The sequence below is a fragment of the Mandrillus leucophaeus genome, unplaced genomic scaffold (assembly GCF_000951045.1).
Source record: "Mandrillus leucophaeus isolate KB7577 unplaced genomic scaffold, Mleu.le_1.0 Scaffold149, whole genome shotgun sequence".
Taxonomy (NCBI): Eukaryota; Metazoa; Chordata; class Mammalia; order Primates; family Cercopithecidae; genus Mandrillus; species Mandrillus leucophaeus.
Genome location: NW_012101465.1, coordinates 2,962,415 through 2,988,264, shown reverse-complemented (window position 1 = coordinate 2,988,264; position 25,850 = coordinate 2,962,415). Strand labels below are relative to the sequence as shown.

The window sequence follows — 25,850 nt, the reverse complement described above, 5'->3', positions numbered from 1 at the left end:
GGACATCATCGGAAGGGCCATTATTCTGCATCCCACAAATACATATGGAGTGATTCTATTAATGTTAACATTGTTGACTCCCAGCATAGAGAAATCACCCAGATTTTGGAGGAAGAGGAAGAAGTAAAAGTGGAACACACTGCTAGTTTCTGCTCTTTCCTATGAGAGGCACCAGCGATCTCTGCCAGTTTTCTTTCTGAAACTATAGAAGTTACTTTTTTGTTTTTGTTTTTGTTTTGAGACGGAATTTCGATCTTGTTGCCCAGGCTGGAGTGCAATGGTGCCATCTCAGCTCACCGCAACCTCCGCCTCCTGGGTTCAAGCGATTCTCCTGCCTCAGTCTCTCTAGTAGCTGGGATTACAGGCATGCACCACCACACCCGGCTAATTTTGTATTTTTATTAGAGACAGGGTTTCTCCATGTTGGTCAGGCTAGTCTTGAACTCCTGACCTCAGGTGACCTGCCCGTGTCAGCCTCCCAAAGTGCTGGGATTACAGGCCTGAGCCACAGAGCCCAGCCTAGAAGTTATTTTGTAGCAAACAATAGTAAATAGTCCTTCTGCAAGATTAATTTGTTACAGAGGTACACTTCAGGTCATTACACCACAGGTTAAGTAAGGGACCTCTGCATAACATTTAGTATAGCAATTTATGCAAATCACTAGAATTTCATTATGTGATTTCTGTCTTTGTTGAGTCTCCTTTGATTGAGCCCTGTTTTCTAGGCACTCTCGCAATAACAGATGTTTAAAGGTTGCCTCCTGGGACTAACTCCAAACACCCCTGGCAAACTCTGTCACATCTATAATCACTTCTGACTTCCATTTAGTTGTGAGTTTTCAGTTCCATAATTATATGCATGTCATTGGAAAGAGAATCAAACACTTCAAGTCACACTCCTTTCTAATCACCGGTAGTCAGTTGGCTTTGGGATAGTATAGCTTACAGTTCTTCCCCATCTCTCCCCTCAAAATTAACCTCTCCATTTTAAAAACCAGCAGCAGGCCCTGCTGACTAATAATAAGCATCATTGCTCCAGACAGGACTCGATAGAACACCCTGTCTCTGCCCAGTGCCCATAGAAAGGGGACAGCCCTTGGGGCAAGGAGCCGACAACCAATGCCAAGTTTCTGAAGTCACTGGGTGGTTGAAGGCAAGAAACCAAATTTGGGTCTCATGACCCTTTGCTACTTCCTGAAACCCGCCCTTCTTCTCCATCTTTCTTTTCTCTCTCTCTCTCTCTCTCTCTCTATCTCTCTCTCTCCCTCTCTCTCTCTCCCCCTCTCCTTCCTTTCCATTTCTTTTTCCTCCCTTCCACTAATACCTATTGAGCGTATTGGTGGACAAAACAAACAAGAAAAGGGATGCATTAAACTTAAAACCTCTGGGGGTGGGAAGGTGGCTAGATAAACAGTAAGAAAACACAAGAGCATGTCAGATGGTGATGCTAAGGTGACAAATAAAGCAGGGAAGAGAGACAAGGAAGTGCCAAGAGCGAGGACACTTCAGAATCCAGGAATATTTTACTGAGAAATGGATGTTTGAGGAAAGACCCAAACTAAGTGAGGGAGTGAGCCACGACTATATTTGGGAGAACAATGTTCCAGGTAGAACAGGCATTGAAAGAGCCTAAAGCTGAACATACTTAATCAAATTTGAGAGAGAGGAGGCCAGGATGGCTACGGAGGCAAAAGTAAAGAGAAATGTAGTAGGAGGCCGGGCGCGGTGGCTCACGCCTGTAATCCCAGCACTTTGGGAGGCCGAGGCGGGCGGATCACAAGGTCAGGAGATTGAGATCATCCTGGTGAATACGGTGAAACCCCATCTCTACTAAAAATACAAAAAATTTGTCGGGGGTGGTGGCAGGTGCCTGTAGTCCCAGCTACTTGGGAGGCTGAGGCAGGAGAATGGCATGGACCCGGGAGGTGGAGGCTGCAGTGAGCCGAGATCGCACCACTGCACTCCAGCCTGGACGACAGAGCGAGACTCTGTCTCAAAAAAAAAAAAAGAAATGCAGTAGGAAATGAAATCAGAGACATAATCTTATGATTGAACGGAAGATTGGTTGTTTTGTTTGAAACTTTACCAAGAGTTTCAAACCACTTCAGAAACCAGGTCAATGATGGAAACACTGTTTATGGTATTAGAGCCACTGATAGCATACACAACTGTAAACAACTGTATCAGGCTGCATACACAAAGATTCTGAATACAGGTATAAACACCATCTTACAACTTTATTATATGCTGTGATCGAATTGTATCCAGATATTTACATATTTAAATACATACTGTTTTATCACAGGTTACCTTTATTTTGACTGAGTGTGGTGGCTCACGCCTATAATCCCAGCACTTTGGAACGCCAAGGCAGGAGGATCAGCTGGGCAACATGTCAAAATTCTGTCTCTACAAAGAAAAAAAAAAAAAATAGCTGGACATGGTGGCATGCGCCTATAGTCCCAGCTACTCAGGAGGCAAAGGTGGGAGGATCACCTAAGCCCAGGAGGTGGAGGTTTCAATGAGCCATGATTGTGTCACTGCACAATTGTGCCTGGGTGACAGAGTAAGACCCTGTCTCAAAAAATAAAAAAATTAAAGAGATTACTTTTATTTTTTTCTTCACATTACAATTTGGGCATCTTATTGACTTTTATGATCATTATAATTATGAAATTATATTTATAGATTAGTTATTGTCTATAAATTTAATTTCAAAACAGTAAAGAGGTCATTGTAAATTTCTATTATGAAAAAGGAATGTTGGGTCATTTCAACCCCAAATAAGATTGAAAACTGTTTGTATAGTATAGACTTTTTGGCCTTTTTTGGGGGTCTTATTTATCTTTTATTCTGAGGTTCAAAATCAATGGAGGGTTTCAAGCAAAAGACTGCCATGATCTAACTAGCTTCAGAAACATCACCCTTGCTGCCTTTGGGAGAACAAATTGCAGGGAATCCAACCCAAAGTGTAGAGGGCTTAGCAGGACCTTCCCCCTGCACTGCTTATTCCACTACATTTTTATCCCTTTAGCCCACCAAGGCTGTCAGGGTGTTGCTCAGCCTCTCACATACTCAGCTACCCCTTCTAGAATCAGCAAATACCCTCCAGGATGAAGCAGCTCTGAATGTGACACTCTCTCTGGATTTCCCATGTTCTTCCAGCTCTGGGTTCTGTAATTCTTCATTGCTTATTAGCTCTCCAATGCCTTTAAGTAGACTCAATATATTTGACATATTCTATATACTTATAATTCGACTGCCTTTCTAGTTGTGCTTGAAGTGTTTGTTCAGATTATCCATTCCACAATGACTTATTCCATCATTATGAAAACTAGAAATCTTATCAGTTTTTTCCAATTAAAAAAAAGAAAGACTGGAAGAAAATAAACCAAAATGATAATATGCTTCTCTCTGAGTAATGGGATTCAGGTAATTTTTTTTTTGTCTAGATTTTCCAAATTTCCTGTAATTCAAAAATAAAAGATCTCTTATGTGCTAGTATGTTTAAGAAGTCTGAGCATTCCACAAATTTTAAGTACATTGAAACATAGAGGTTGGGTGCAGAGGTTCATGTCTGTAATCCCAGCACTTTGAGAGGCTGAGGTAGGAGGATCACTTGAGCCCAGGAGTTTGATGGCAGCCTAGGCAACATGGGAAGACCCTTTCTCTAAAAAAAAACAAAACAAAAAAGTTAGCCTGGTCTGGTGGCACACATCTCTAGTCCCTGCTACTCAGGAGGCTGAGGTGGGAGGATTGCTTGAGCCCGAGAGACAGAGGTTGCAGTGAACTAAGATCACGCCACTGCTCTCCAGCCTGGGTGACAAAGCGAGACTCTGTCTCAAAAATAAATAAATAAATAAATAAATAAATAAATAAATAAATAAATAAGCAAATAAATTTTTTCAGGTAGTCCAAAACATGGTTTTTATTTTTATTTTACTTATTTATTTTTTTGAGATGGAATCCTGCTCTGTGGCCCAAAGCTGGAATGCAATGGTGTGATCTCGGCTCACTGCAACTCCTGCCTCCTGGGTTCAAGCCATTCTTCTACCTTGGCCTCCCGAGTAGCTGAGATTACAGGTGCCTGCCACCACGCCCTGCTAATTTTTTTGTATTTTTAGTAGAGACAAGGTTTCACCATGTTGGCCAGGCTGGTCTCGAACTCCTGACCTCAAGTGGTCTGCCCATCTCAGCCTTCCAAAGTGCTGGGATTACAGGCATGAGCCACCACGCCCGGCACAAAACATGGTTTTTACAGTTAATTTTAATTTTTGTTTTAAACATATTTTCTTTTTTTCTTTCTTTCTTTTTTTATTTTTATTTTTTATTTTTTAGAGATGGAGTCTTGCTCTGTCACCCAGGCTGGAGTGCAGTGGCATGATATCAGCTCACTGCAACCTCTGCCTCCTGGGTTCTAGCAATTCTCCTGCCTCAGCCTCCCAAGTGGCTGGGACTACAGGCTCAGCACACACCACCAGGCCTGGCTAATTTTTTGTATTTCATTAGAAATGGGGCTTCACCGTGTTGCCCAGGCTGGTCTTGTACTCCTGAGCCCAGGCAATCCACCCTTCTCGGCCTCCCAAAGTGCTAGGATTACAGGTGTGAGCCACGGCGCCTGGCCTTTTTTTTTTTTTTTTTTTTTTTTTTGAGACAGAGTCTTGCTCTGTCCCCCAGGCTGGAGTGCAGTGGCGGTAGCGCAATCTCCGCTCACTGCAACCTCCGCTCACTGCAACCTCCACTCACTGCAACCTCCACCTCTGGGGTTCAAGTGATTCTCCTGCCTCAGCCTCCTGAGTAGCTGAAACTACAGGCACGTGCCGCCACACCCGGCTAATTTTTAGTATTTTTAGTAGAGACAGGGTTTCACTGTGTTAACTAGGATAGTCTCAATCTCCTGATCTTGTGATCTGCCCACCTAGGCCTCCCAAAGTGCTGGGATTGCAGGTATGAGTCACCATGCCTGGCTTTTCTTTCTTTCTTTCTTTCTTTCTTTTTTTTTTTTTTGAGACAGACTCCACTCTGTTGCCCAGGCTGGAATGCAGTGGTACTATCACAGCTTGTTGCATCCTCAACCTCCTGGGCTCAAGCGATCCTTGCACTTCAGCCCCCTGAGTAGCTGGGACTACAGGCACACACTACCAAGCCCAGCTCATTTTTTTAAGTTTTTTCAAGAGACAGCATCATGCCGTGTTGGCCAGGCTGGTCTTGAACTCCTGGGCTCAAGTGATCCTCCTCCCTCAGCCTCCCAAAGTATTGGAATTATAGGAATGAGCCACTTCACCCAGCCTGAATATTATCTTAAATAATGTTGTAGGCCGGGCACCGTGGCTTCCACCTGTAATGCCAGCAATTTGGGAGGCCAAGGCGGGTGGATCACCTGGTCAGAAGTTTGAGACCAGCCTGGCCAACATGGCAAAACACCGTCTCTACTAAAAATACAAGAAATTAGCTGGGCATGGTGGCAGGTGCCTGTAATCCCAGCTACTTGGGAGACTGAGGCAGGAGAATTGCTTGAACCCAGGAGGCGGAGGTTGCAGTGAGCCGAGACTGTGCCGTTGCACTCCAGCCTGGGTGACAGAGCAAGACTCTGTCTCAATAATAATAATAACAATAACAATAATAATAACAATAACAATAATAATAATGTTATGAAAAATTTAAAGCAACTTACTATTCCTTGGAATACTCTTCATACTTCATTAGGAAGTGAGCCAAACATATGTTTACTACTTTTTCAAAATTAAAACTGATTTAGGGCAAGCTTTGTTAAAAACATTCTCATGTATTTTAAGATATGTGAGAAAATTTTTTGGAACATCCTTGGCCTAGAATTTACAACATTTAGTTGCTTATTAGAAAATCATTGTATGTAAGGCAGACTATATGTGATTAAATAATTATGCCTCTGGTACAGGCACAAATGTGTTTTGAAACACCAAATTTAAATATTTACCTAAAACTGGTTAAGTTTTAATGACAGTTCTAAAACATCCAGTGAGATAAATAATGCAGAATTGTTCACTGGTTTTGTCATACTTGAAATGGTGGTTTATTGATAATAAAAATGCTTTCAGAAAAAAATCCCAACTAAGGTGAGGATAAGGAAATCACCGTGATTTTATGAGACAAACAGTGTTAATGCTCACGCAGATCCCTTTGGATCTGTCTATTGTTTCTATGTTGCCCCCCTCAGCTTCTGTGCTTCTGTTCCTACTGGCCTTACTTGCAACTCTCCTGGGAGGCTTGCCCTTGAGCTATTGAAGCCACTACTGGAGCAAAGTGCCTGGGAGTTTACATTCTCCTCGGGTAGCCCCTCGGCCATGACCGACAGGTGCAAGAATATAAAAAACAGTATTCTTTTTGTCTGTTTGGGGTGTGTGTGTGTGTGTGTGTGTGTGTGTGTGTGTTTTGAGACGGAGTCTCGCTCTGTCACCCAGGCTGGAGTGCAGTGGCCCGATCTTGGCTCACTGCAACCTCCGCCTTCTGGGTTCAAGTCATTCTCCTGCCTCAGGCTCCCGAGTAGCTGGGATTACAGGTGCCTGCCACCACATCCTGCTAATTTTTTGTGTGTTTTTAGTAGAGATAAGGTTTTACCATGTTGGCTGGGCTGGTCTCGAACTACTGACCTCAAGTGATCCGCAAAAAACAGTATTCTTGCCATGAGTTGGTACAAACTCTGAGGCATAACTTCACTCCAGAGTTCTACTGTGGGGTCAGGAAGAAACAACTCCATATAGGACTTTGACTGAAATCACAATCTGATTTGGCTTCTCTCTGTCTCTCTCTCTCTCTTTTTTTTTTTTTTTTTTTTTAAGCCTAAATCATACTTTGAGGCTTCTGTTTTTTTGGTCTGACTTTCTCACACCCCTGTCAGTTTCCCCTAAAAGCACTTCAGTAATAAAAAACTAGCACACAAATCTTGACTTGGAGTCGGCTTCCACATATGGCGTTATCTCAAATTACAGTGTTTCTAGGAAAAATATTAGTATGAACATTTTTTTCTAGATCATATTCAAGATGCAACAGAACCTTTATTTTTCTATACAAGTTAAACCTGACACACATTCTTAATTACATTAAGAATGTAAATTATATTTTATATATTTGGAAACTTAATATCAGTTCACCAAGGAGTTATGGGGGATTGGAGGGTTACTGAGCACTAATGGTATTCAAATGATAACATTTATTTATTTATTTTTGAGACAGAATCTTGCTCTGTTGCCCAGGCTGGAGTGCAGTGGTGCAATCTTGCCTCACTGCAACCTCTGCCTCCCAGGTTCAAGCAAGTCTCCTGCCTCAGCCTCTTGAGTAACTGAGACTACAGGTGCGGGCTACGATTCCTGGCTCAGATGATCTGTGTGTGTGTTTGTGTGTGTGTGTGTGTGTGTGGAGAGAGAGAAAGAGGAGAGAGTGTGTCTTGCTTTGTTGCCTAGGCTGGAGTACAGTGGCACCAACATGGCTCACTGTAGCTTCCACCTCCCAGGCTCAAGTAATTCTCCCACCTCAGCCTCCCGCATATCTGGTACTACTAGCATGCACCACCAGACCAGGCTAATTTTTAAATCTTTTGTAGAGACAGGGTCTCACCATGTTGCCCAGGCTGATCTGGAACTCCTGCGCTCAAGCGGTCCTCCCAATTCGGCCTCTCAGATTTCTAGGATTACAGGTGCGAGTCACCATGCTCACAGCCTTGGATGATCATTTTTTGAATCTTTCTTTTTGATAAGCAAAGCATCCTAGCTTAGTTAATAATCAACCTCTGGAAGCTAAGTAGTATGTTTACACTCTCATAGAAAGAAGTTTCGTGATTTGATGACTGATAATTACATCATCCATCAGTTAATGTCTCTAACTAGGACTGCCAAATAATGAACTTCTCTCTAAATGACAATGAGAATTGCCAACAAATGAGTTCAGATGTTCACAGCATGCCAATTAAATCAAATAATTTCGTCAATTTTGGAGGAGTGAGTTGCCCTTTGCCAGGATTTCAGAGTGAGCTGAAGTATGTGTTCCAGCTACAGCATTTCGTTAAGTTTGAATGCTGTGATTATGAGGTTTAATGGCACAAGCCAACTATAGCCCCTTTGCAGTAGATTTTTTTTCTTTCCTCAATTAAAAAATATAGAGATGGAGGCCTTACTATGTTGACTGGACTGGTCTCGAACTCCTGGCCTCAAGTGATCCTCCCACCTTGGCCTCCCAAAGTGCTGGGATTACAGTCGTGAGCCACTGCACCCTGCCTTGCAGCAGATTTTTCTTTTTCTAAAGAAAATTTGAGTGGCATTTTATACTAAAAGGCTTTATTTTCAGGTTATTTTTCCTATATAAAAATAGGTTGAAAACTATATGTATAGTGAAGATGTTCACTACATCAATAAGAATAAAATCAATGGACAAGCTAAATGTCTAGCCAACCTTCCCAAGGCTGAACTGAAATGATGTTGGGGCTGTGGAGAGTGTTGCTGGGTTAAAAACTGCAACATGGACTTCATCCTGTTTGGGGCAGCTTGATGGTCAAAGTGTAGCTTGTTGGTACATGTCACCCCCTATTGGTATTTCAGGCCAGCTTGATCCTTTTAGGACAAATCCAAAGAATTGTTTCTTCTCTGAATGATGAATATTTATAAAACTGATTTCAAAGATCTAACAGTTTGGCAAAAGATGCAGCCAAATTGCAGCCAATGGAAAACTAAAGGTCTTTTTAGACCAAAACCTTTTCTCTTGGAAAAGGTGTTGTAGTAGTTCATTCTTTTATAGTTTGTACCATTGGGATCAAATTCTTATCAAAAACTTCTAAAAACCTAAAATCGCCCTGACAAAGGAAGTGGTAATTATACAATTAAAATATCTATAGCAACAAATATTATTCTTATATGAAATCTATACATAAAACTTTTTATGGTAAAACTAGATTTCATATGCCTCATCTTCATCTACTAGAGAATGACACAAAAAAAAAGAAGAGGAGGAAAAAGAGGAAGAGGAAAGAGGAGAAGGAGAGGAAGAGGAAGAAGACAAAAAAGAAGAGAAAGAAGAGGAAGAGGAGGAGGAGGAGCAGGAGAAGGAGGAGCAAGAGAAGGAGGAGGAGGAAGGAGCAGGAGGAAGAAGAAAGAAGAAGAAATAAAGAAAAATTTCAAAGGTCTAAGTCGGTACTCTGGTCGAGCGCCACAGCTCATACCTATAATCCCAGAACTTTGGGAGTCCAAGGCAGGTGATCACCTGAGGTCAGGAGTTCGAGACCAGCCTGGCCAACATGGTGAAACCCTGTCTCTACTAAAAACACAAAAATTAGTCAGCCGTGGTGGCAGGTGCCTGTAGTCCCAGCTACTCGGGAGGCTGAGGCAGGGAGAATTGCTTGAACCCGGGAGACAGAGGTTACAGTGAGCCAAGATTGCGCCACTGCCCTCCAGCCTGGGCAACAGAGCAAGATGCCATCTCGAAAAATAATAATAATAATAAAAAATAAAAATAAATACATAAATCGGCGCTATACAACAGAAATTTCTGTGACCATCGAAATGTTTTCTGTGCTGTCCATTATGGTGGCCAATGTGCCCACTGAGCATTTGAAGTGTAGCTAATATGACTGGAGAACTGACTTTTAAATCCTATTTAAATTTTAAAAGTCACAGATGGCTAGTGGCTATCATATTGAACAGCATACAGCTAAAGTATTCTTCAGTGACCGTTTGTGGGTATACAGCAAGGATGCTATTACATAATAAAGTGTCAAATGAATTGGTTGCAGTTGTGTGCAGATAACCATGTTTTACAAAATCAATCAACTCAATAAGGGAATGCATTGTCTGTAGGAGAATTGTAAAACAACAAAAACTGGGTAAAAGTATATATATATATATTTGTTTGTTTGTTTATTTTTTTTTCTTTTTTGAGACAGGGTCTTACTCTGTCACCCAGGCTGGAGTGCAGTGGTGTAATCTTGGCTCACTGCAGCTTCAGCTTCCCAAGCTCAGGTGATTCTCCCACCTTAGCCTCCCAAGTAGCTGGAACCACAGGCACATGCCACTGTGCCCAGCTAATTTTTTGTATTTTTAGTAGAGATGGGTTTCACCATCTTGCCCAGGCTGGTCTCAAACTCCTGAGCTCAAGCGATCCACCTGCCTCAGCCTTCCAAAGTGCTAGGATTACAGGTGTGAGCCACCAAGCCCAGTCTCAGTATATTCTTTTTTATCATCATCATATTCTGGCAATACTAAGCAATGTCAGTGACAAAATATTCTCTCTACCAGTGTGAACTGCGCTGGTTCCTGCTTCCACCTTGGTATACCAGCTGTTCTCCATAATACTTCAAATGTGTACAAAGACTAAAGAGAAACCAAGTGGATTAGTGTGTGTAGTAGACATTAGAGTTGTTCACAAATATTTGATTCTCTCTTTCCAAGCACTGGAAGATTTCCCCACCCTTTGTACCTAGGCATAGCCATGGGACTTGCTTTGGACAACCTGAGCAGAAGCTCTACAAGTTAGGGTGTTCTATGCCATGCTCTTTGCCCTCTGTCATGGACACCTCGCAGTGTTCCAGATAGTGTCTGTTCTAACAGTCTGGATTCTAGAGTGAGAACGATCTCTAAAAAACATGAAGTATGATCAAGAAACAAATCTTTATTATTTTAAGCCACTAAAATTTGGAGGTTGTTATTGTTGCCTCATTTAGTCTGCCTGATACAATAGACCCACTAATTTGGTTTAGAAATTTCAGAACTTAAAGATGAACTCAGAACTCAGAATTGAAAGGCGAAAATGAACAGTTGAAATTTGAAGAATTTATTCTACATAAAGTTACCTTCAAGAATCTCATGAGTTGGGCCAGGTTTGGTGGCTTATTCCTGTAATTCCAGCACTTTGGGAGGCCAAGATGGGCGCAGATCACCTGAGGTCAGGGGTAATAGACCAACCTGGCAAACATGGTGAAACCCTGCCTCTACTTAAAACACAAAGAAATTAGTAGTGGCGCGCACCTGTAATCCCAGCTACTCGGGAGGCTGAGGCATGAAAATCACTTGGACCTGGGAGGTGGAGGTTGCAGTGAGCTGAGATTGCGCTACTGCACTCCAGCCTGGGCGACAGAGACTCGTCTCAAAAAATAAGAATCTAATGAGCAGAAAAATAATGAAGCATAGCAGAAATGAGCTAGCAACTACCTTCCAATTTATTAATATAGCATGGTACATAAGGGAGGGGGGATTCTCTGATAGAAAAGTGGAAAGTCACTGTAAAGCAAACATCAGTGCTCTTAAATGTACAAATGATGCTCAACTTTATTTATTGAATTAGTTAGGGCCAAGCTAGGCTATGCTGCCATAATAACAAAACACAACTAATGCAGTCGTTTGACACAATAAAATCTTACCACTCATGCTGTCTGATGGGGTTGAGCAGCTTTCTTCCATCTTGCATTAATAGCTATGCTATCTGGATCACTGGCTTCCACAGTTGTGGGAAGTGTGGAGGAGGCACACCAACTGTTGTTTGTCTTGGAGGGAAGTAATATGACCCCAACGCAAATGAATGAGAGGCCAGGAAAACAATGTAGTTTAGTTGTGTTTTCAGGCGGGAGAAAAAGCTATGGTATGCACGTAGCTTTGCCTCTGCCATACTCAGAATGCAAAATAAAAGTGGAGAACAATATCATTTCCCCCTAACAGACTGGCAGTATCCCAAAATTGGATTTCATGCATTAAAGAGGGTGTGGATAAGCAAGTCCTCTCCTACTTTGCTGGTGGTAGTGTAAATTGGTTCAACTTTTATGGAAGATAATTTGTCAATATCTATAAAAAATTACATACATATGATTTTTAACTCTGCCATTCTACTTCTTAGAATTTATTCTACAGATGAATAAAGATGTATGCACACATTTTTCTTTTTGTAATAGCACCAGATTGGAAGAAATTTAAATATCCATCAGTAGGGTCCATATCCAATGAATCATGGTACATCCACCTGATGGGATACCGTGCAGTTATACCAAAAGAATGAAGTTCCAGCCGGGCGTGGTTGCTCACACCTGTAATCCCAGTACTTTGGGAGGCTGAGATGGGCAGATCACCTGAGGTCAGGAGTTCGAGACCAGCCTGGCCAAAATGGTGAAACCCTATCTCCACTGAAAATGCAAAAATAGCTGGATGTAGTGGCAGGCACCTGTAATCCCAGATACTCAGGAGGCTGAGGCAGGAGAATTGCTTGAACCTGGGAAGCAGAGGTTGCTGTGAGCCACGATCGCCTGGGCTACAAAAACAAAACTACGTCTCAAAAAAAAAAAGTTTCTCATGAACTGATAAAGAATAAGCTCTGAGATACATAACTAAACAAACAAAAAAAATCAACAATGTGTATCATATCCTACAACTTGGGGGATAAAAGGAAAAAATACATATGTAGGCCAGGCACAGTGGCTCACACCTGTAATCCCAGCACTTTGGGAAGCAGAGATGCGAAGATTGCTTGAGTCCAGGACTTTGAGATCAGCCTGAGCAACATGGTGAAACCCTGTTTCTACAAAAAATACAAAAATTAGCCTGGCATCGTGGTGTGCACCTGTGGTCCCAGCTACTCGAGAGGCTGAGGTGGGAGGATCGCTTGAGCCTAGGAGGTTGAGGCTACAGTAAGCTGTGAACGCACCACTACACTCCAGCCTGGGCAACAGTGAGACCCTGTCTCAAAATAAAAAAATATTGTTAAACTGGTCACATTGCCTCCAAGGACGGGAACTAGGAGGCAGAAGAGTTTGTACTGTAGCGCCTATACTTATCTTTTGAATTTTTAACATTAATGTATTATCTAACAAAAACTTTAAGTTGGCTGGGCACAGTGGCCAACTGTAATCCTGGCACTTTGAGAGGCCGAGGCGGGAGGATCACCTGAGGTCAGGAGTTTGAGACCATCCTGGCCAACATGGCCAACATGGTGAAACCCCGTCTCTACTAAAAATACAAAAATTAGCTGGGTGTGGTGGTGTGCGCCTGTAGTCCCAGCTACTCAGGAGACTGAGGCGGGAGAATCACTTGAACCCGGGAGGCGGAGGTTGCAGTGAGCTGAGATCGTGCCACTGTACTCCAGCCTTGCGAGAGTGAGACTCCATCTCAAAAAAAAAAAAAAGAAAGAAAAAGAAAATAAACTTTAAGTGTATAGGATTTGAATTCAGTCTGTCACTGTATGACTTTAAGCAAGTTGCTTCATCTTTGTGTTTCCTCATTGGCAGAAAAGGATTAATACTAGTAACTGTACCTTTTGGGATTATAAGAAACCAATTGTTATTTTTTTGAGACAAGTTCTGGCTCTGTCACCCCGGATGGAGTGCAGTGGTGTGATTTCGGAGGCTACAGGTGTGCAACACCATGCCCGGCTAATTTATTTATTTTCTGTGAGATGGGCTCTCACCACGTTGCTCAGGCTGGTCTCTAACTCATGAGCTCAAGCCCACCTTGGTTTCCAGAAGTGTTGGGATTACAGGTGTGAGCCATCACGCCCAGCCAATTGTTGTTATTACTAAAGAAAATTTGGGCCCGGTGTGGTGGCTCATGCCTGTAATTCCAGCACTTTGGGAGGCCAAGGCAGGTGGATCACTTGAGGTCAGGAGTTCAAGACCAGTTTGACCAACATGGTGAACCCCCATCTCTACTAAAAATACAAAAGTTAGCTGGGCGTGGCGGTGTGTGCCTGTAGTCCTGGCTATTTGGGAGGCTGAGGCAGGAGAATCGCTCAAACCCAGGAGACAGAGGTTGCAGTGAGCCGTGATTGCCCCACTGCACTCACACCTGGGTTAGAGTGAGACTCCATCTGAAAAAAAAAAAAAACTGAATAATCAATGTTGCTGTGTGAATTACATGCCATTACAGAAATAGTAAAGCAAATGGGAACAGCTTGTGAGGTGATCAGGGCATAGCTAATAAAGTGATCCTTAATATTGGAATAAAGTTTTCCCATCATAAAGGTATTAGAAGTGTTTGGTGTATTTGAAGAACAGCAAGGAGCCTGGGGTGAGGACAGCAATAGGACATAAGGTCACACATAGAAAGTGGAAAGATCATAAAAGCTATTGTGAGGACTTTTCATTTTTTTGCACAGGAGTGCCGTGATCCATTTAATAGAATCCCTTGGGCTACTGTGTGGAGATTAAACTGTAGGGTAGCAAGGACAGGAACAAGGTTTTCTTGTAGACAATGCTGACCTTTGGCCCGAACCCTTTCTCTTTCCCAAATTAGCCATGTGTAAGTTGTTCTTTGTTTTTAAATAGAGGTCTCACTATACTGCCCAGGCTGGCCTCAACAAATCCTCCAGCCTGTCTCCCAAAGTGCTGGGATTACAGGCCTGAGCCACCGCACCCAGCTGAACAGTTTTAGATAAAAACTTAATTCATGCAATGATCAAAGAACTGAGAGAGTAAGTACATTTTATGCTACCTCAAATTATGTTATTTCTATAATCACATTTTGATGCCTTTTTGCTGGCTAGGGTATTTGGTTTGCTTTAAAGTACATTAGCACTAGAAGATGACAAAAAATAACAGAAAGTCCATTTCTTTTAATAGACATTTATTCCTTTAGTTGAACAACTTCTACACAATAAAAATGTATGACTTAAGATCTTTTTTTGTGTGTGTGAAGAAATTTAGGTCTCAAGAACTTCTATGAACTTGCTGAGTACTTCCTGGAATTCAATTAACTGAGCCTTTTGAAACCCCTAGAGAAGATCGGAGAAAATTGGTTCAGAGAAACGAGCATTTAGATTTAAGTCAGTAAAGTCAGAATTTAGAATTGGGCAATTCCTTGTCTACCTTTTCTTTATACTCAAATCCACCCTGGGAAACAGTCTAGTCTCCTGGAAGACATGATAGAAACAGAAATGCAATGTGGTGGTATACTCAAAGTGGGAGCACAAGTGATGGCCCAACTTTGTGGAATGGTAAGGATTTTTAGGGTAGTTTGGCCAGGAACAAGAGAATTAACTGCGCAAAACACATACGGTTGCAAACCATGCGCTTATGACCTTTTCTGTAGCCTATGGGAGTGCACAGAATGGGTAACCCAAGATGTTTTTAAGACTGACTGGACTAAGAATGAGGTACTTATAGCCAACTACTTTCCCCTCTAATGTGACTGAAGGGATTCATAATGATCACAATTAGCATTACGGTTAAATATTTTCGGACTGACTTCTCACACTTGAAAGGTATTTATCTAATGGCCACTGGCTTACCAGCTTCCCACCCTAGCATTCATTGCTAGCTTACCAATCTTAAGGCTAATTTTATCTCACATTCAATTTCAAAACACACCAGTATTAATACCACTACCATGAATCATTGAATTACATGAAGCCACAGCACTGAACTAGGGAGTTTTCACCTTTTTTATGTGAATTTAAAATGGTACTATGAAGGCAGAAGCAATTTTCTTCAGGCTAACCCGGATTTTCTAAAGCCCAGTTAAAAAAGTCTGTACCTGTCAAACTAAAAAAACCCAGCCACTTGAAAGTAAACCAGCACAGCATTGCCATCACCAACAAAGCTGCAGGTTTCATCACATGCACCAGACGAATCTACAGGGCTAGTTTCAGTTCTCTTAAAGAATTTATTTTAAACCTATTATACCACAGTATGTTTTATACACTGACATACAACTCCCTAATAAGATAAAGACAAAAAAGTTTATCTTATTAGAAACAAGATACACCACCACTTATTGTCTTCAAACATTATTGCACTTTAACTTTCTTAATTTGACAAAGCATTCAAGAAACAATCTGCAGACTAGTTTTAACAGACAAATAACACCTGTAAGCAGACATGACTGTCCTAAATTGTTTATTAGGTATGAATTTTACAAACTTTACTTATATTAGCGGTAACGGTGGAGCTGGAGAGTATTGCGCCTTCTCCAAGCTGCCCGGCGAGAACCACCAATAGTGTGGTGGAACTTATGGCCCTTTCCAAGGCCACGGCTCTTTCGGCCTGCAGATGTCAGCCCACGCATCTCCCTGTGCTTGTGGACTGGTTTGGTGATCCACTGGGTGTCAGGATTTCTTCTGATAGCTTTATGGAATGGATCAATGAGGATAACCTCAAAAAATTTGTATGTGGAATCTTCTCCAACCCAGTAAGAATTCAGGACTCTCAGAGCCCCACAGTGGCGTCCAGCTCGCTCCTAGAATAGGAAAAAAGGTCAAGGTCAGTCTCCCACATTGCCCATAGCAGCGAGTCAGAAAGAATTTTAATTCTCAACTCTAGTTCACCACCAGACAGGAGTCTTTTACTACTCAAGTATTTACGAAGCATTTCTCCCTAGACTATCGCAAGTATAACGAGATAAAGTAAACTTGCTAAAACAACACACATATAGACTGAAACACATCATTCCCTCTTAATACTCCAGTCCTTACTAATACCTGGGTAACAAAATTTAGGGTTTGAGGACCTTATCTTTTTCCAATACAACTGAGAGCTCAGCAACGTTTAGCTTTAAAAATATCTAGTATATATTTTAGGCTGTGCAGGCCACATTTGGTCTCTTCTGCATATTCTTGCCTTTAAAGCTTAGGTTCCACAAGTACTTCCAGTATATATACACGCATTTGTAATAACGACTTACAAGTCTTTCAAGCAATTACTCTTTACCAAGATTAGTAAAAATCACAAACCCTATTTTATACACGAGACAGTTCACGTTAAGTACAATCAGAAGAGTTGCTTAAATGTCTCTCCCACCGTCCCCAGGCAGTATTCAATATAACTGCTACTCAAAACCATTTACCTCTGCAACGGACTGAAGGCTCCGAGCAAACTTTAGCTGGTTAACACCATGATGGACAGGCTTGCCATAAGTTGCACCCTTAGGAACTGGGCGTTTTCGGCCACCACGGCGAACACGAATCCTATATATAACGTAACCTATACACAAACACACACAAAATTAGTGATTTTATAGGAAGCCCATCAGGCTTAAGACTCAATGGCTTGTCATTAACACTCCACCAAAAATACTTCAACAGTAAGTTAATGCTATATAATGGAAAAAAATAAAACACATCCCAGTCTGTCAATGTACTTTAGGTTACTCACACAGGGAGACACACTGTTTGCTTTAGTCTGAACTCATCCAGATTTGCAACCTTTGACGCACTTGCCACTTTAGACAACAAGTGCATAAAGTAACTGACCAGTGTTGCTAGCTCTATTCTGCCAAAGCCCTATGAGAAGAAAGACACTGGGGCAGCAGTGTTTTCCTACCAGCTGGTTTCCAACTTTCCTGCAATATAATTTTATCCTAGCATCCGGGCAGTCGATCACGTACCTTGCTTGGCCTTGTAGCCCAGTCGGCGCGCTTTATCAGGCCGGGTGGGGCGGGGAGCCCTGTGGAGAGCAGAGAGCTGGCGGTACTGCCAGCAGCGGACCCTCAGAAGAAAGCGCATGACATCAGACTGCTTCTTTCTCCATAGCTCCTGAATGTACTTGTATGCACCCATCTTGGCTTACCTGTGAAATCAAACTGGGTATTAAATATCATCCGCTTGAAGTACAATAAGACGACCCTACTCGTCCATCTTAGTTCCCCAACAAGCACAAGGAAACCGCCGGGAATGAAAATGGCTCTGCACCAACTGCCGGGGACAGCTAGCCCAACCCCCACCAATGCGCCCACGGAGCCGCGTTCAGTCACCTCCGCAACCCCGGCGCGGTGCTCGGCACGTTTTGGTGGGGCGAATGAACAGAGCCAGAGGTGAGCACCAAGGGGGCGGGTGGCTGCGGCAGGCGGCGTCCCCAAGGGGAACCTGCAAGGAGATGCCGCTGACACAACAGGGCAACGTATTGCTGCGGCCGCCGAGGATTAACTCTCGAGGAAAATGCATCTACCCCACCCAACCAGCAGTCTCTCTTTAGGCTGCCTTGTCCCGGGCGCCCCATTCGTCAGCCCCACGCCTCCTCCAGGATCCGGGCCCAGCTCAAATTCGCGCCGCCATCACATCTTCGCTCAACCCGCCCCGGGGGCCGCCTCTCCACCCCCTCGCTGTCCCGCATCCTGACCAAACTCTGGCCGCACAGGAGGGAGACCTATCTCGGAGGACGCAGGGTCCCCGGGCCTGGATGGTTGAAGAGGAAGACGATCAACGGCGGATGGAAGAGCAAAGATCTCCAACGCAGCCTACCTGATGGCTGCCGCCAGACGGAAAGGAAAGAGCTGTACTCCCACAATCCCTTTTGGGCTCCTCCCCCACCTCAGCCAACCTCTTTCCGGTGGAAAACTGCGGCCTCCCAGAGCCTCATGGGACATGTAGTTCCAGCATCGCGCCTGGTGGGCGGAGTTCTGCCAAGTGAGGCGCAGCCGCCCCTATTGTCCCGCCCCCTGCCCCGCAGGATTCCAGCCTGAGCGGCCGGGGTGCGAGAGTTGGCGGCGAGGCCTCGGTAAGCGAGCGTCGGTGACTGTCCCGCCGCGAGAAGAGGCAAGTTGGGGTCCAGGTTCCAAAGCCGGTGACCGCGTACCGCGGTGAGCCGCTGTCTTTGAGGTCAGAGGAGAGAACAGGTTTATTTCACGGACCGCGGGCTCTCTTCCCGCGTAGTCTCTGCGTCTCCGCGCTGCGCTGTCGCTCTCTGGCCCCCGCACGACGGGCTCAGAAATCTGGGCCCCAGCGCTGCGCTGTCCCTCTGTGGCCCCCGCACGACGGGCGCAGAAATCTGGGCCCCAGCGCTGCGCTGAGAGACCCCTCGACGCTTCGCCAGCCCCCCAGGGAGGCCTTCACGGAGTAGGGGCGTCGCGGGTGGGGGCGCTCGCTGTGTCCCTTCAGCTCCAGACTGCGTGAAGCTCCCGCAGGCCCCAGCTCCCAGGGGTTTTGTCCTAAAAAAGGGTCATGGACTGGGTGGATTGCAGGCGGCTTGGCGCTTTTTCTGCATACGGATTTCGTCCCAAAATTGCTAACATCAGAACCACAGTTTTTCAGAAAAGCGAATGTTTATTTGCCAAGACCTGTTTGGCAGGTGTGAATGTTTTAGGGAAGAAATGCCGAGAAAATGCTGGCATTTTGCGTTGCGGTTTTTTGTTTTTTGTTTTTTTAAATTAAGAAATAGGTTACTGGCTTATTTTGCTTCTCCAGAATATTTTCATTTTTGATATAGTCATGTGGTTTTAATTTCCTTCCAGATTCTGCGTTCGAATGTGGCAAAAGCTTAAAAGAATCGTTATCTCTTAATCGTAGCGGTTTTGATTATCTTTTTTCCTGCGTCATATTTTTCTTTCTTTTTAAATCACAGCTTTACGTTTTTAAGTGTCTCCATCTGGTACATTGATTGAGTCAACAAATATTTATTAAGTGTCTAATATGTGCCAGGCATAGTTGCTAGGGATGCAGCAGCAAACAACGCAGAAATTTTGGCCTTCTTGGAAACGGGCAGTAAGCAGAAGTAAGCTGTGTATTGGGTTTGGTGGTAAATGCTAAGGAAAAACGGTAAGGGGAGGGAAGTGATGAGGGAGTGTTAGGGGGTGCGGCTTGCAATTTGGAATGGAATGTCCAGGTTGTCTTTTAGAGAAGGTAACATTTAAGAAAGGACCTCAAGGATAGGAGTCTGGGAGTAAGAGTAGGGGTCTGATTCAGGTAGAGGGAAGAGTGCCAAGACTGGAGCATGCAAGGTGAATAGAGGAGCGGCAGGGAAGCTGTGTGGCTGAACTTCACAGTAGGAGAAAGTGGGAAATGATGTCAGAGAGGTGAAGGGTCTTACATGGACTTTGGATTTCATTGTAAGATTTTGAACAGAAGGATGACTTCATATGGCGTACATTTTAAAAAGATAATTTGGATTGCTCCTTTTGAGGCTAAAGGGAGAGCAAAAATGGAAGCAGAGAGACTACTTAGGAAATTGTATTAGTCTTCCATTGCTCCTGTAACAAATTTCAGCAACTTTCTTGGTTGCTAACAATGCAAATTTACTGTCTTTTTAGTCTGTAGATCAGACTAGGTCTGTAAATCTGTAAATCTCACTAGGCTAAAACCAAAGTGTCAGTAGGGTTGTATTCTTTCTGGAGGTACTAGGGGAACATACATTTATTCCTTGGCTTTTCCACCTTATGAAGCCTGCCTGAATTCCTTGGCTCTTGACTTCTTCCTTCATCTTCACAGCCAGCAAAACAGCATCTTTCAGTCACACCCTCTGCCCTCTCCAGCACTCCTATGTCTTTCTTATAAAGACACTTGTGATTACATTGGGCCCACCTAGATAATTCAGGACAATATCTTCATATGGAAGTTCTTAATCACACCCGCAAAATTCTTGTATGAGTATGTAAAGTAACATATTCACAGGTTTGGGGGATTACGATGTCTTTGAGAGACCAGGTGAGAGAACGCGGTGCCTCACCCAGACCACTTCAGTAGTGATGAAAATGGTAAGCAGTGCAGCCCTGTATGTATTTCAACAGTGAGGATGACTGACTAAAAAGTTGAATGCGCTACTCTAGGTGCACTGCCTAGGGGCGTAGTCCAGCTCGGAAAGGAGCAGTAAAAATAAAATTTAAAAAGTTGGATGAATCATTTGGAAAAAAAATTCTAGTAGTGTGAATAATCACTGCTAATTTATCAATCAGATTTGCAGTTTTGTTTCTCAATTTGTAGTTTCTCAGTTAACAGTTTTACAAGATTTGGATTTGTGTTTCCATTTGATTTTGAGATTCCTGAGGACAAGGGATGATTTCTGTTTTTGCCCCCTAGTTTGTCCCTGATAGCTGGCGTGATGGTAGGCCCTCACTAAATGTTTGGTAAATGAATAAAAGAATGGTAAGCTAGAATCTGCTTATTACATTTTACTTTGTGCAATATTGTGTGCAAAACCTGTTGAATATATTTTTATGTATGCAAATATATTCATATGTAGATAAGTGAAAGTATTCCACACCATGCATAATGTTGACATAAGTAAATACACAGTGTAGGTGGTTTCCCTACATGACAGTATTTTTAGAGATTTGTGACATCTCTCCTGTGATGTTAACAGTGTTTTGGTATTGTTTTTCTGGTTGCGTCAGAAAGTTGTGTTTTACTTGTAACAGTAGAATGACCCACTTACATAGACGAACAGAAGCACCAGCAGTTTTGGGAGCTGTTTCTGATGGCTTTTCAAAGAGAATGTTGACAAAGCATTTCACAGGAATGGACCAGGTCACATATTTATTCTGGTTTTTTTTTTTTTTAGCCTCAAGTTGGAGAGAGGAAGTTGTATTTATTCTCTAGCAACGTTATTGATTAGCCTGGAAAATAAAGCAATAAGTATTTAAGACTGCCCTGGATCTTGCCTATTAAGCACGTTCTCTTAGTAATTTACATCAGATGAGGTATAATAGGTCACAGATTGAATTTTATTGCCCAGTTTCTTAGGGTAGGGATGTGACGAGTAGCTGTAACTACTGTTTTTTGTGTTCACCTCAGTGTTGGTGTGTTCTCTGGATAAGCAACTTCTAATATCATAGCATCACAGTGTTGAAAGGAACCTAAAGGTGATCCATGTACTACAGAGCCTTTCAAATTCTTGAAACCTAGATTTAAGTAAGAGGCTTGGTTACCCCAGGATCAGTTCATGGGATTCAGTGCCCATTCAGGGTACTGCAGATGACCACCTTTGTATATTTCACAGGAAGTGGTGTGCATTTATTGTGTTTAGGAATTATTTAATTATAAGTGCTTTAAGAACCAAACTTAGTAGTTTTTATTTGTAAATCTGAAAATATCTAAGCGTGAGAGCCAGTTATTTGTAATGTGAGTTCCTGCCATAGGGATCATATATAGAAAATATTTTTGTTTATGTGCTATTTATTCAAAATGTTAATTATTTTTTAAAGAATTCTTAGCTTTGTAATTGATGGTAGCAAGGCACTCATTTGCTTTATGTAGTAGTATTGTTTCCTATTTGGAAGGCAACCAGGAACCTACAGTATTCAGCCATGCTTTGATTAATCACACTTATCTTTTCATCTTTGTTTTCTTTTTGATAGTGTAAAATATTTAATAAGGTCTGTTCTATCTCTTTGCTTTCCTTCCAAAAAATGCTTAAAATCCTTAGCTAGTGTTTTGAGCTACCTTTATTCAGTTACTTTTACTGTTTGCCCATGATGAAGACTTCTTTGGTGATATCAAAGTGAACTCCCCAATTTATTAATATACACACACAATACAAAACAATGTATAATTTTTAGCAAACGTTGTCTGTTAATCCTGTTATCCTGATAATTATATTATCCTGATAATCAATGAGTGATCAAAGTACATTTGTAGTGTACTACTTTTTTTTTTTTTGAGACAGAGTCTTGCTCTGTCTCCCAGGCTGAACTGCAGTGGCGTGATCTCGGCTCACTGCAAGCCCTGCCTAATTTTTTGTATTTTTGGTAGAGACAGGGTTTCACCATGTTAGCCAGGATGGTCTCGATCTCCTGACCTCGTGATCCACCTGCCTCAGCCTCCCAAAGTGCTGGGATAACAGGCGTGAGCCACCGCGCGCGGCCTGCAGTGTGCTACTTTTAAAGCAGATATAGTAACATTACTTCCAAAGGTACTTGGAAAGCTTGATATCTGAATGTCTCAGGTTTCTGTTGGTGTCAGATTTTTCCAGTTTGCTGTAGTCCCCAGCACTCATATTTGCCTCTTTTTTACAGAGGGCCTGTTGCTGTTAATCATTGGGCGTTTTTTTCCTTATAGCTGCCCGCTTCACTCAGCTACAGTATATGCCTGCCCTTTTGAGTTTATGCGTATATAAACTCAAAGAGACAGGGTCCCGATGTGGGGCCCAGGCCAGTCTCGAACTCCTGGCTCAAGCAGTCCACCCACCTTGGCCTTCCAAAGCGTAGAGATTACAGACGTGAGCCACTGCACCCGGCCTCTTTTGAGTGTTTTTGAAGATTGGCATAATGTGTGGATAAAGGCGTATTTTTTCAGTTGAACAGGAAAGGGAGAGTAGTAAAAATTGATACTTAGAAATTCCACTGAGGGTAAGAGATTTTCAGAGAAATAGAAATAAAAATAGAGAAATTTGGATTTAAATTCCAACAGCAGCCTTTTCTGACAGAATTATGCTGTGCTGTCATCATTTGTCCCATCCTCTAGGAGTTTATTTCTTTTTCAAACTCTTCTCATGTGCCTACATGGCAGTTTCTTTTAAGATTTAGCTATTATTAAAAAAAAATCTTCCTAAACAAAGATACAGTGGTATCATAACTTGTAAAGAAATCACAATAGGCAGAGAGGAGAGTCCTTTGATCAATGAAGTGACATTAAATTTATCATAAATTCAGAGGTATCTGTAGAAAACCTTTTAAAATAGGCTGTTGTTGCAGATGAAGGAAATACCATACATACCGTAGATGATCAGTGTTACATAATGCTCTGCTCTTATAAATAAAGGCTGAGAATTTTTCTATTAAAGTTAGGTTGAAAATATATAAAGAAAAGAAAGTCCCCTAAAAAAAGTGGTTCTCATGGAAGCCAGTGGTTAATATTCTCAGAAGATTTAGAATCTGAAGCATGCCACCAAGGAAATAATGGTTGTACTATGTAAGTGATGGCTAGTTGTCTATTGGTAAAGTGCAGTGTACTACTCTGAAAATAAATACTGTGTTATTACTATGCTACAAAAATGGCAGCATTAAAATTTTTTATATGAGATTAGTGTTGTGGGTGATTTGGGTCATAAAAAAATTACAGATTGAGAAGATACAGTAGAGAAGACTTGAAATTTATTTGTGGCGTAATGTTTCCAGTGTTAGTAGAAGACAGTGTTGCTGTGCAGCACACATGTGTGCAAGTACAACTACTATACTGCCACCATTAAGATATATTCTGCACTTTGGGAGGCTGAGGCCAGCGGATCACTTGAGGTCAGGAGTTCAAGACCAGCTTGGCCAATGTGGTGAAATCCCATCTCTACTAAAAATACAAAAATTAGCCAGCTGTGGTGGCATGTGCCTGTAATCCCAGCTACTTGGGAGATTGAGGCAGGAGAATCGCTTGAACTCAGGAGGCAGAGGTTGCAGTGAGCCGAGACTGTGCCACTACACTTCAGCCTAGGTGACATACACACACACACACACACACACACACGCACACAGATATATTCTGTAGTTGATGTGGTGAACAGAGGAGGATCCCTTGAATCCAGGTGTTCTAGGCGGTAGTGTGTGAATAGCCACTGCACTCCAGCCTGGGCCGCGTAGCAAGATCTGGTCTCTAAAAAACATGTGCGTTCCGTGTTGGGTTTTTATTGTCACAATCCAGTGAGCACGTGAGTGCAGATAGATACCTAGCATCCCTTTTGTCAGAATGCTTATTTGAATTTTCTTTTCTTTTTTTGTTTTTTTGAGACGGAGTCTCTGTCGCCCAGGCTGGAGCTCAGTGGTGCCATCCTGGCTCACTGCAACCTCCGCCTCCCAGGTTCAAGCAATTCTCCTGCCTCAACCTCCCAAGTAGCTGGGATTACAGGTGCCCACCACCACACTGGCTAATTTTTTTGTATTTTTAGTAGAGACAGGTTTTCACCATGTTGTCCAGGCTGGTCTTGAACTCCTCACCTCAAATGATCCACCCAACGTGGCCTCCCAAAGTGCTGGGATTATAGGCGTGAGCCACTGCACCTGGCCGTGAAGTTTATTGTTAGAGCTCTTTTTGTTTTTATTTTTATTTTTTTTTGAGACAGAGTTTCACTCTTGCTGCCCAAGTTGGAGTGTAGTGGCGTGATTTCGGCTCACTGAAATCTCTGCCTCCCGAGTTCAAGTGATTCTCCTGCCTCAGCCTCTGCAGTAGCTGGGATTACAGGCACCAACCACCACATTCGGCTATTTTTTGTATTTTTAATAGAGATGGGGTTTCATCATGTTGGCCAGGATGGTCTCCAACCCCTGACCTCAGGTGATCCACCCAACTCGGCCTCCCAAAGTGCTGGGATTACAGGCGTGAGCCACCATGACTGGCGTTACAGTTGTTTTTGACTGCAAGGAGTTATAGTGTCCCTTTTAGCCAGGTTTATAGCATGGTCACTTATAGATGAGCAGAGAATTAGGGGAAAGAAGGAGGTAGTGGGAGATGACAAACAGTAGTGTAGAAATTTGAATTCTTTGTCTGTTGTATTTAATGACCCCTTTTAACTTTCTGCCTTGACTTCTGGTACCTTGCCTTCTGGAAAGAAAAGCCTTGAGGAAAATTGAAGGAAATGTCACCTTACCTTGTTCTTTCTTAGATATAAGTTGAGAAGCTAGGAGAGGTTAATTTTCCTTTTCTTTCCAGTTTTAAGTGCATGGGCAATTTTTCTTTTTTTTTAATTTTAAAATTATACTTTAAGTTCTAGGGTACACGTGCACAACGTGCAGGTTTGTTACATATGTATACATGGGCCATGTTGGTGTGCTGCACCCATTAACTCATCATTTACATTAGGTGTATCTCCTAATGCTATCCTTCCCCGCTCCCCTGACCCCACAACAGGCCTCGGTGTGTGATGTTCCCCACCCTGTGTCCAAGTGATCTCATTATTCAATTCTCACCTATGAGTGAGAACATGCGGTGTTTGGTTTTCTCTCTTTGCAATAGTTAGCTCAGAATGATGGTTTCCAGCTTCATCCATGTCCCTACAAAGGACATGAACTCACTGTTATGGCTGCATAGAATTCCATGGTGTATGTGTGCCACATTTTCTTAATCTAGTCTGTCATTGATGGACATTTGGGTTGGTTCCAAGTCTTTCCTCTTGTGAATACTGCTGTAAATAAACATATGTGTGCATGTGTCTTTATAGCAGCATGATTCATAATCCTTTGGGTATATACCCAGTAATGGGATGGCTGGGTCAAATGGTATTT

At 42.6% G+C, this 25,850-nt stretch overlaps 3 protein-coding genes across 16 annotated transcripts in view; 2 read left to right on the top strand and 1 right to left on the bottom strand.

The window, feature by feature from the left end:
* NKIRAS1 (NFKB inhibitor interacting Ras-like 1) overlaps positions 1-25,850 on the top strand; it is a 67,061-nt gene that overhangs the window by 20,684 nt on the left and 20,527 nt on the right. The window contains exons 1-2 of one of the 5 annotated variants that reach the window (XM_011974794.1): positions 18,320-18,468; positions 20,725-20,790. The exons of 1 other annotated variant lie outside the window; for it this stretch is intronic. The gene's annotated coding sequence lies outside the window, so the exon portion shown is untranslated. Of the gene's footprint in view, positions 1-18,282; positions 18,549-20,724; positions 20,791-25,850 lie in introns of those variants that run through there. 3 more of the 5 variants (XM_011974790.1, XM_011974791.1, XM_011974793.1) reach the window with 3 other exon arrangements.
* Positions 13,636-18,528, bottom strand: RPL15 (ribosomal protein L15). Of its 10 annotated transcripts, none has more exons than XM_011974789.1 (5): positions 18,175-18,528; positions 17,322-17,503; positions 16,782-16,918; positions 16,125-16,175; positions 13,636-13,809 (listed from the first exon to the last, which is right to left on the bottom strand). In XM_011974789.1, exons 2-5 carry the CDS (start codon positions 17,491-17,493, stop codon positions 13,732-13,734), a joined length of 438 nt encoding a protein of 145 aa, XP_011830179.1. In that variant the 5' UTR covers positions 17,494-17,503; positions 18,175-18,528; the 3' UTR covers positions 13,636-13,731. The 10 variants fall into 10 exon arrangements, with proteins under 10 accessions (XP_011830179.1, XP_011830178.1, XP_011830170.1 ...); XM_011974780.1 differs by lacking the exon at positions 13,636-13,809 and adding an exon at positions 14,554-14,712 and having other exon boundaries at positions 15,865-16,175; XM_011974788.1 differs by lacking the exon at positions 13,636-13,809 and having other exon boundaries at positions 14,553-16,172.
* LOC105535655 lies at positions 17,627-18,395 on the top strand. Its single transcript, XM_011974820.1, has 2 exons — positions 17,627-17,838; positions 17,909-18,395. Exons 1-2 carry the CDS (start codon positions 17,660-17,662, stop codon positions 18,393-18,395), a joined length of 666 nt encoding a protein of 221 aa, XP_011830210.1. The 5' UTR covers positions 17,627-17,659.

What these genes read in the sequence shown, in the direction of transcription:
- RPL15 (XM_011974780.1), bottom strand. Translation starts at nt 17,493, where the DNA reads ATGGGTGCATACAAGTACATTCAGGAGCTATGGAGAAAGAAGCAGTCT. An exon ending in GGGCTACAAGGCCAAGCAAG is followed by an intron (nt 16,919 to 17,321) that starts GTACGTGATCGA and finishes GTTTGTGTATAG; the next exon opens with GTTACGTTATATATAGGATT. An exon ending in GCCTTCAGTCCGTTGCAGAG is followed by an intron (nt 16,176 to 16,781) that starts GTAAATGGTTTT and finishes TTCCTATTCTAG; the next exon opens with GAGCGAGCTGGACGCCACTG.
- LOC105535655 (XM_011974820.1), top strand. Translation starts at nt 17,660, where the DNA reads ATGCGCCCACGGAGCCGCGTTCAGTCACCTCCGCAACCCCGGCGCGGT. An exon ending in ACACAACAGGGCAACGTATT is followed by an intron (nt 17,839 to 17,908) that starts GCTGCGGCCGCC and finishes GTCTCTCTTTAG; the next exon opens with GCTGCCTTGTCCCGGGCGCC.